Source organism: Arachis duranensis, chromosome 8 (assembly GCF_000817695.3).
Source record: "Arachis duranensis cultivar V14167 chromosome 8, aradu.V14167.gnm2.J7QH, whole genome shotgun sequence".
Taxonomy (NCBI): Eukaryota; Viridiplantae; Streptophyta; class Magnoliopsida; order Fabales; family Fabaceae; genus Arachis; species Arachis duranensis.
The window spans coordinates 28,894,057-28,904,659 of NC_029779.3; the positions used below are offsets into that span (position 1 = coordinate 28,894,057).

General features: G+C 29.4%; 2 protein-coding genes across 3 annotated transcripts; both read left to right on the top strand.

The window, feature by feature from the left end:
• Positions 1–1,873: 1,873 nt before the first annotated feature.
• Positions 1,874–4,282, top strand: LOC107461839 (rho GTPase-activating protein 1-like). Of its 2 annotated transcripts, none has more exons than XM_016080388.3 (5): positions 1,874–2,333; positions 2,613–2,733; positions 2,855–2,974; positions 3,118–3,348; positions 3,527–4,282. In XM_016080388.3, the coding sequence occupies exons 1-5, from the start codon at positions 2,209–2,211 to the stop codon at positions 4,064–4,066; spliced, it is 1,137 nt and encodes a 378-aa protein (XP_015935874.1). In that variant the 5' UTR covers positions 1,874–2,208; the 3' UTR covers positions 4,067–4,282. The 2 variants fall into 2 exon arrangements, with proteins under 2 accessions (XP_015935874.1, XP_020984910.1); XM_021129251.2 differs by having other exon boundaries at positions 2,203–2,333; positions 2,560–2,733.
• Positions 4,283–7,523: 3,241 nt separating this feature from the next.
• On the top strand, positions 7,524–8,445 carry LOC107461841 (uncharacterized). The gene has a single exon (XM_016080390.3). It carries the CDS (start codon positions 7,524–7,526, stop codon positions 8,184–8,186), a length of 663 nt encoding a protein of 220 aa, XP_015935876.1. The 3' UTR covers positions 8,187–8,445.
• Positions 8,446–10,603: the final 2,158 nt, after the last annotated feature.

Here is a 10,603-nt window from a genome sequence, read left to right on the forward strand (position 1 = left end):
ATAAAACTTATAACATACATCTGTCCCTGCATCCAATGCTCTTAACTTTCAAAATCATATAATATTTGTGTTTATAAGAAAATAAGATTTCATTAGATATTTAGATTCAAATTGTTTCTATTACAATGCTGTAATTGATTGTTGTTACTAATTACTTATTAGATAGTTTAATATATTTAGTTAAATTATATAATATAATAAGAGTCATTATTTAATTATTATTTTATATGAAAATATTGATACTAGTCACCTTATATTATATCAGTTGAGTGATATTTGTTAAATCAATTATGCGATGTTTATAAAAAAAATAGTTATTCAATTAGGAAAATATTTTCATAAAATATATATTAAAAATAGATTAAATATTATCACATATATTTTTATATAAATACATAATAATTAATTTAATAGTTAATTTTTTATACATATAATATATTTTTTTACTACTAAATCAATTATTGAAAATGCTATGTGAATAGTAAACACTAAAACCTTACTTTACTACTAAATCAATTATTTTATATATGGTATATCAAGACATGTATTGTTATATTTATTTTTAAAATATATTTTATACATATAATATATTTTTTATGCGTGATCTTCTCATTATTAAAAGAAGAGTGTTAGAAGACTACAGGTTTTGTGATTTATAGCCATTAATTAGTTATTATTAATAATTTTAATAATGTAAAATTATATCTAATGATATAGGATTATTCACTTTTTTTTACTGGTTAAGTGCTTGTTTAGATATCATTAAGTTGATAAAAAAATATTTTTTTATTGAAAAAATATTTTTTTTCAACGTATTTAGTAAATTTCTAATAGTAAAAGTAAAAGTACTAGAAAAAAATATCTTTTTTGAGAAGTTACAATTTTATTTTTTTTTAAAGATCTTTTTTCTTAAAAAAAATATTTTTTCACATAATAAATAAACAAAAAAGTACTTTTATATGGTTATACCAAAACATAATTGATAAATTAAAAGATCTTTTTGCATGAGATATCCAAACATAAAATTACTTTTACTTTTCTATAAGATCTTTTGAAAAAAGATAATTTAAAATTTTTTTTTAAAAAACTCACCAAAACAAGCTCTAAATATTGACCAAATTTTAATAAAAGTGCTGGTGCCTAAACTTTCTCTCATTGAAAATGCATGCTATGTGAATAGCAAATACTAAAACCTTACCTTACTATTAAATCAATTATTTTATATATTTTATATAAAGACATGTATTGTTATATTTATTTTTAAAATATATTTTATATAATAAAAATATTATTTATACATTAAAATTAGCTATTAAAATAGTCATTAATGTATTTATATATAAATATATATGTGGTTTAATTTATTTTTAATATGTATTTATATTTTAACATGTATTTTATATTGGTAACTAATTTTAACGGCTAATTTTAGTGTATACGTAGTATAGTTGTTTATATAAATAGGTGATTGATTATCAAGTTATGCTACGTGTACACCAAAATCAGCCACTAAAATTAGCCATTAGTATAAAATACATACTAAATTATAAATACACATTGAAATAAATTAAACTACACATATATTTATACACAAATATATTAGTGGCTGATTTTATTAGCTGATTTTGATCTACAAATAACATTTTTGTGAAGGATGATTGTTATTACTTAGTAGATATAGTTGAGGAACAAAGCACAGATATGTGGCTTTACCTCTACTCCTCCTCTATTACTAGAACTGCGATTGCTTGTTCAACGCTCCACAACACGCAACATAGATTATTACATCATATCTTATTAACTATTCAAAAATTAAAAACACGAATTTGAGTTAATGATTCTCACGTTCCACCCCACTATATGATTTTGTTGCAACACTTTTCTTCAACTCAACTCAAGCTCAAGAGTCTTCCTTGTGGTTTGTGTTTGTAAATTTGAAATAAGCAAAAGTCCTTCTCCTGATCATGGCTTTCTTAAATGGCAAAAATCTTTTCTTCTTGTTTTTTATATTCCAAGTAAAGGCCTCTTTCATTGCCAGCCATGACCAAGTTCTACTACTCTCCCCACATTCCCATTTTCAATCTTGCTTCTTCACTAAGGACAACAACAACAACAACTACTTCAACAAATTAAACAAACATAAACCAACAACCTTTTCTTCTTCCCATTCATTGCTCAACCCTCAAGCCTTCCTCTCTCTTCCTCACCATGAACATTGGTTCCCCCACTAACGTGCGCCACGTTGCGCATGTCACCTTTGATCGCTTCAATGGATTCTTGGGTTTGCCTGTTGAGTTCGAACCTGAAGTCCCCAGAAGGCCTCCCAGTGCTAGGTACTTTTATCCAGTTTACAATACATTGATGATTCAACATTTGGATTATTGGAGTGGCATTACCCTTGAATAAATATATATTGAAATAAATAAACAACCATGTTAGCCGTGTACAGAAAATTAGCTATCGAATCAGTCATCTGTATAGAATATATTGATTCAATAAGACATGTATTTTTCCCAGTTTACAATACTGTCCTTTTGATTCTTTTGGTACATTTGACAGAGTTGATGATTAAACATTCTTGATGATTTATTGTTTGAACTTTGAGGTGGCAGTGCAACGGTTTTTGGAGTTTCAACAGATTCCATGCAGTTATCGTATGACTCAAGAGGAAACAGTGTGCCAACAATTCTGCTGCTGATGCAAAGCCGCTTGTATTCTCAAGGAGGCTTGCAGGTTCATCACCTTTAATTTATTTCTCTCATTTCAAACCAGTTACTACCATTGAATGGAACTTTTCCCGAAAACAAAATAAATAAATGTAGTCATAAGTCAAAACAATGTTTCTATGATTCAGGCTGAGGGGATTTTCAGAATAAATGCAGACAATAGTCAAGAGGAATATGTTAGGGATCAACTCAATTTGGGTGTGGTCCCAGAAACTGTTGATGTTCATTCCTTGGCTGCATTAATTAAGGTACAAAGACAAACATAATAATTTTGCTCTGCTTTCTTTGTTTATGACTTTGTGATTTAGTTTCCAGATAGGGAACCTGTTAGATTTTGAGACAGTGATGTTCATATATGATAATTTTGATTGATATTGTTGTAATTTGCAAGGCATGGTTTAGAGAACTTCCAACTGGGATTCTGGATTCATTATCTCAAGATCAAGTGCTGAAATGCCAGACTGAAGATGACTGTGTTGAACTAGTGAGGCATCTGCCTCACACTGAAGCTTCACTCTTGGATTGGGCCATCAATCTCATGGCTGATGTTGCTGAGTATGAACATCTCAATAAGATGAATGCACGCAACATTGCTATGGTTTTTGCTCCCAACATGACTCAGGTTGTTAACCTTTCTAATGTCTTAATTGCATTTGAAACCTTTCCACTATTAACTAACATGAACTGATTGGCAAAATACTGAATTTTGTTCTGGGCTAAGTATTTTTTGCATTACATCTTTGATATACCTCATGCTTATTCATATAATCCTAAAGTGTTTGGTGTTTTCTTTCTTGCAGATGGCAGACCCTATCACTGCATTGATGTATGCAGTTCAAGTGATGAACTTCTTGAAGACACTGATATTAAGGACACAGCGGGAGCGAAGGGATTCCGTGGTAGAACCGTCTCCTAGATCGTATTTAGAACCTTCTAGATCATGTTTGGAGCTTCCTGATGAGAATTTCGACCATACCCCTTTGGAGTCTAGCCAGCAAGATACTGCTGCACAAAATGAAGAAGAGGTTCAGAAAAACTCTGCTTCTGAGGAAATTTTCTTAGAATGTTGCCCTGAATCCCCCAAGAACAAGTTAGAAGCTAAAAATTTGGAATGCTTTTCTGAGAATCAAGTTTCCAATGAGAATTTGTACTGTGATTATCCACCAAAAGGAAACATGAAGAGTAACAAGAGTGGCCAATCAAGTAGTTCAAATGCTAGGAAAGGGTCTAAAAAATCCAAAGGCCAGCTAGCTGTGATCCATGAAAATGTTGAGAAAAAGGGAACTAGGAATTTGAACAGCTCAGATTCAAGATCTGAGCAGATTAAACCCTGGAGGTGAAAGAAGCATAATAGTGTGTGTAAATTTGATTATTTTGACATTGGAATTGTATGTTTATGTCTGTGAAGTTATTGCAAAATTGCTAGGTGTAGTTTGTGAAGTTGTCCCTTTATGTTTTTTCATTGTTTCCTAGTTTGATTAATTTATCTGAGCTCATGCATAACACTATGATCATCACACTAATATTGTAATCAAATCTCATTTTCCTGTGTGTTCTATTTACCTCTGTTCATAATCACCCCCTAAACCACATCGATTCATCTGTCAATGTTGTACTAACTAGGTTCCATGCCAATGTGTGGCTGCTAAAATAGGTTTATCATAACAGTTTAATTGTTATTTACTGATAATGTATTGGTATTTAATTGTGTATATAAGACTCTTAAGTTAGAGAGTAATTGAGTCAAACAATTCTACTGATATAAAAATATCTGAGTTTTTTTTATATCCTAATATTGTATTCAAAAGAAATCCTTATCATAAACTTTAGTTGCAAATACATGGTAATATGATATGCTACGAGTTTCATTTTAAGTAGAGGCATTTTTTCTTCAGTTGGCCCATACTATAGTGGAAGTAAGATTTATCTCAAACTTTTGATGATGAAAATGACATGAGTCCATGATTGTGATTTGTGAGGAGATAGGTCCACAAAGAAAGTTTATACAAATGTGGTGGTGTTTCATGAAGGTGGGAAATATCACGAGAAAAGAAAACCACACAATGAATGAAAAGGAAAAATGTCGCATTGCAGAATGCTTCTATATATTTCCTTGTATGTGCATTATGATGATAAGGTTGCTAAGTATGAGAGCCAACCACTGCACTTTCCTAGAAGGTAGCATAGATAGCATTAGCAGGCATGTATAAAAGTTTTGAAACCGAATATTCCAAGTGCTCTTTCCACCAGCAATGATAATAGTAAATGAAAAAATCACATGCATGAGTGATGCATGAATGTTCTTTGCCCTTCCCCTAATCCCAAAAGCAGCATGTGATTGTTATTGTAGAGTTTAACTACTATCAGTCTAGCACATACAGCAGCAGGGTGATTCCAAATTTAACCTCAATCAGAAATTATTAAGAAATTCTAATGATGAGGTCACATTTGGGATACCATAATACTAGAAGTGAGCCGAGTTAAACTAAAATAGTTTAAACTCAAGTTCGGTCACAAAAAATTTACGAAATAGTTTAAATAACATGAACTAATCTATAATTCTATATAAATTATAAAAAAACTATTAATTTTATATATTGTTTATTTATAAATATGTATAATTTATATTTTAGTAATGTTAAGAAGAGAAACAAAAAAGTCACAACTTATCTTATTTAGAATTCATTAATAAATGTTAAATAAAATAAATTATGATTGTATTTGGCTAATATTTTTTTGTTACCAAACATTTTTGTTTATGTTTCCTATCAAAATCATATACAAAAAGGATACCACTTTAATAAAGACACTAAAAATGTCTTTTTTAAAGATGTTTATATGTGTCATGTCATGTTATTATTGGACATCTTTATTAAACTAGTTAATAATTTATTTTTGTAATAAACCAGAACAAAATCGGTTTATTATAACAACAATAATAAACCTAATTGTCTGCGTTATAATTATTAGACCCGTTTTGATCGGATCGAATTACACAATCTAAATCGAATATCTTTAAATTTTTTGATAAAAAAACAAATATATCTCTAACTTTTTGTTTTATAGACATTTGAATCCCTAAAAATTTGAAAATACAATTAGATCCCTAAAAAAATTGGATTTCTTGTTATTGTTATAAAAAAAATCGGTTTTATTCTAATTTGTTAAGAAATTCAAAAATAACTGGTTCATTAATATGTCCAATAATAATGTGGCATGTAAGCGTCTTTACAAAAAGATGTTTTACGCGTTTTTATGGAAATATCCCGCCCATATAAAAATGACTATTATTATTTGAGTTAATTTACGAGCTAATGAGTTGAAGTTATTTAAATTTAAATTTGACACATTTAATATATAAACTTAAATCTAAGCTCAAATTTGACTCACTAACTTACAAACTTAATTTATCAAGCACTTCACAAATTGAGTTTGAATTATCTCATGAGTTGACTTCACTCATTTTCAATTTTAGGTACTAATAAAAATTTTTAGTGGTAAATTTTATAAACATTTAATAATATCTTATACTTGAGAGCTAAGAAGTGAACCAACCACCAATTAGTACTTGAGATATTAATTAACCAAAAACGTAGCTTACAAGGGATAGATATAGATAGATTCATATTTTATTCTTATGAACAAAGATAATTCCATATGAACTAAGATTTGGTGTAGCCTCATCATCATCATCAGCATCCTATCCAAAAAATTCATGGTTCAACTTTAGCCAATTTGCAAATATGATATAGTATGGTAATTAATAAGTGCTGAATCACCACCACCAGTCACATGAAAACAGTGCACACAAGCATGCCACGTTGCCTTCCAACATCCAATGGTGTAAAGCCACTTGTGAACATAAAAAGTGGTTAATTTAATTAATGTGCATATGATTTCGAAGATTGGAGTTGAAGCTGTATATATGTGTACAAGTAACTAGTCTTGCCGTTCACATCATTGTACTCTGGACGGCACCAAGAAAGGTTCATAACCTTGTTCATTTACACCCTCACAATTAAACCAAGCAAGAAAGTTTGTGGTCCTAATTAATAAAGGGAATAGCTAGTGTGAATCCTATCGCCATCAGCATGCACTACTACCTCTCTTTAAGTCATAGCTTTTTAAAGATTAAGAGTACAAGATTAAAGATTATAATTGCATCTTGCAATTTGTGTATCACATACAACACTACTACTCATGACTTGGTCCTTCAAACAAGATATTACCATGAATGTGTGGAATAAAGGTAACTTTTAATTTGGATGAGGGTATTCATATAACTTTTAAATTCTAAATTCAAAAACTGATTAAATTCTGATGAGTTATTTACTTCATATATATACCAATCACTATTATTCGGTTTAACCTGCCCCACTTGAATACTCGCATAAACTTAAGAATTTGATTCAGCATACAAGTGTATACACATAGCACAAGTAGTAAAGTAAGATAATTCTCATGATGAGACTAATTACTAGGAACGTTTTGTGGCTACCAAATAGTGACCAAGCTGCATAGCATAACCACCCATTAAATTCCAAGCCAATATAATAGAAGGGTAGCAAAAAAATCAGAACTTGCTACCTATATAATAGCAGCTTCAGCTTTGATTTTTTGTTGGGCATTATCATGCTATTTCCATGCATCTTTTCTCCTTTTTTATATCTCACTCAACCACCTAAACAAAAGTTGAGTCACCCTTAGCTTCATTCCCTCTACTATACTCTATCTTATTTTGTGGTATTCAGAAACCAATTAAGCATAAAACTAGTGTGTGATTATAGGCATTAGGCCATGGCAGCTTGTGGGAGCCTTCAGCATATATTTGAGAATAAGCTGTTACCAGAAAATCCAACACTGATTGAATCCCTTTCATGGAACCAAATCAAACCAGTAGTAGTGAATCCCTTAGAGCATCAACAGCACTCTTTCACTGAGATATTTGGTGAACTCCATTTCAAGGAGACTACTCTAATATCATCGTCATCAAATTACACAAAGCTAAACCAGAATAACAGTGAAGATTTTGGTGAATCAAGGAACAACAAAAGCAGGAGGCACAAGAGCAGTGACAGCTTTTCATCTTGGAGTTCTGAAAGCCATGCAGCAGCACAAGTTTCAGAAGAATATAATGATTGCTATGGTGGTGGCGGTGGGGAACATTGGAGGAGGTCATCAAGGATGAGTAGTGGTGGAGGGAACTCTTACCCTCCTCCAATTTCAAGCATAGGGAGGAGTGGGAAGCCTGGGGTTTTGTTCAGATCATTCAGGAGTAATGGCAGGTTTGTCTTGGAAGAGATACGGGTACCATCACAGGAGTTCTTACATGCTTCTAGAGAGGATGGAAGATTGAAGCTCCATTTTATTCATCCTGATGATGATGATGATGATGAGTTTCTAGAAGAAGAAGAAGAAGAAGATGATGTTGATGAAGAACAAGAAGAAGAAGAGGAGTAGTGAGCAGAAACAAGGGAAATTAAAAGAAAATGATGGTTGTGTAAGTGTGAATAATGATCATCATAATGCATGTAAATGAAGAAGAACATATATGAATGCATATGCTTGTTAATTATATAATAGTAGCTAGTATCTTTAGTTTCTTATTCATGGGAAATGGGAAAAAGAATTATCCTTTTTATGCAAGTTTTGGTACCCTGCAATATGAGATCATGTATAATTTTCTGGTTTATTTTGTAGTAAAAAGTTAATTAAAGAACTGCCTCTGACATACATATGTACCAAAAGAGGACCTCAAGTGTAAACTTTAATGATTGGCTTAAATCTAATTAAGTCTCTAACTATATTCCTTCAATCTTGCCATTCATTCTGACCATTTCAGAATTTTTAATGCTTCTAGAAGGAAATAAGTATGCATAACATTTGAAATAATGTTATGCTTACAATATTTCTTCAATTTTGTCCTATCAGTCCCATTTCCAAGATCCTTTCATTGTGAACAAAGTCAGATATGATACATTGATACATAACTTCCTCTACCCAAATTCACGTCATACATGATATATATAGTTGCTTTAATTTATAAATAAATTTAGCTAAAAAGGGAAAACTAACTACTTTTACCGATGAAGAAGGTAGACTGGCATGTTCCATTAATTAATTGTCGTATAATGAGATAATATTTAATTTGGTCCTTAAATTTACGTGCGAATTTCAATTTAGTCCCTGATATTTCAATTGCTTCTGTTTAGTCTCCAAACTTTATGAACATAACTTAAGTTAGTCCTTGAAACAATTTTTAACATACAAAAATTAACAGAACACTGTCATGAACAACCGGATGTCACACTAAACTTTGTAAAATGATGTGATTTTAGTTTTGGCATTCAAATAACCCAAAAACAACATCGTAAATGGTGTTTATTAAAATTTTACCTAACAAAATAAGTAATACGATGCCGTTTTTGAGCTATTTAAATGGCAAAAACCAAATCATTTTTCAAGTTTTAACGTGACATCTGATGGTCTATAACAGTGCTCCATTAACGTTTTTATATTAAAAATCTTCTCAGGACTAATATGAGGCACGTTTATAAATTTTAAGGACTAAATAGAGGCAATTGAAACCTCAGAGATTAAATTGATACTCGCATGTAAGTTCAGGGACCAAATTAAATATTATCTCATAATAAATTAATATAATTTTAGGGTAAATAATATAAACAAACTAAATGATTTTCATATTACACCAATAATATCCTAAAATAAAATAGTTTATATGCATGTTTTGAATGTTTTTATATTAATTAAATTTGATAGATTCGATTTATTACTGGTACAATATACACATGCTAAATTGAATCCAATTGATTCGATTTACTATTAAAAAGTATAAATTAAATTTAATTGATTCGATTTATATAGAAACATTCAAGACATGTATGTAAATTATTTTATTTTAAGACATTGATATAATATTAAAGATTATTTAATTTATTTATGTTATTTAATCTAGTTATTTTTTCTTATAGAAAAACTAAACTAGAACGAAAGTAGATATCGAACAGATAATTTAGAATCCAGAAGACGAGAACCCGAAACGGCAATTGCAATACGAATATACGATTGTGAAAGGGATAACAGTATAACACATGCAAACAAATATATTTTAGGAAAAAAGAAATAAAAGAAAAAAGAATAGCAAGTTGGGAGCATGTAATATATATGTGATGTATATTTCATAGAGCACCTTTTACAAGAATAATATCATCATATTTGGCGTTAATAGTTAATACCACATCGTTGCAGCACAAAATTTAAGGAACCCACTTATGACATCGCATACCTTTTCTTTATGGATAAAAAGTAGGAGGAATATATATCAGAAAGGAATAATTTACTTATAAAATTAATAATAGAATAATATTAGGGACTTAATTTTTTTAACTAATATTAATTTATTTTTTAAAATTATTTTATTTATTTTAAATTTTAGTTTTTAAATTATAAAATTTTAATTCTAAATTTTAAATTATATTTTTAAAATAAAATTAATTACTGATGATTAACAAAAAATTACTTCTCCTAGTTTTTCTTAATAACAATAGATTTATTCACTCATTTTATATTATCTCTACTAAACAAATTAATAACTCATCGTATCAGTATTATTAGGAGAAAAACTTTTAAATGCCTTGGTAATTACTTCAAAAAATAATAACAAGGTCTTTAATAAAAAATATTATTTTTAGTTTATAATTTTTTTTTGTGAGATTGATTAATTTTTTATTAATAATTTTTTTATATTAATAAAATAATATCTACATGACATATTAAATTATTAATTTATTCGTTAAGAACGAATTAGAATTAACAAATTTTTATTTGTTAGGAATTTTATTGTCTTTTAGGAGTAA

What these genes read in the sequence shown, in the direction of transcription:
- LOC107461839 (XM_016080388.3), top strand. Translation starts at nt 2,209, where the DNA reads ATGAACATTGGTTCCCCCACTAACGTGCGCCACGTTGCGCATGTCACC. An exon ending in ATTCTCAAGGAGGCTTGCAG is followed by an intron (nt 2,734 to 2,854) that starts GTTCATCACCTT and finishes TCTATGATTCAG; the next exon opens with GCTGAGGGGATTTTCAGAAT. An exon ending in CCTTGGCTGCATTAATTAAG is followed by an intron (nt 2,975 to 3,117) that starts GTACAAAGACAA and finishes GTAATTTGCAAG; the next exon opens with GCATGGTTTAGAGAACTTCC.
- LOC107461841 (XM_016080390.3), top strand. Translation starts at nt 7,524, where the DNA reads ATGGCAGCTTGTGGGAGCCTTCAGCATATATTTGAGAATAAGCTGTTA.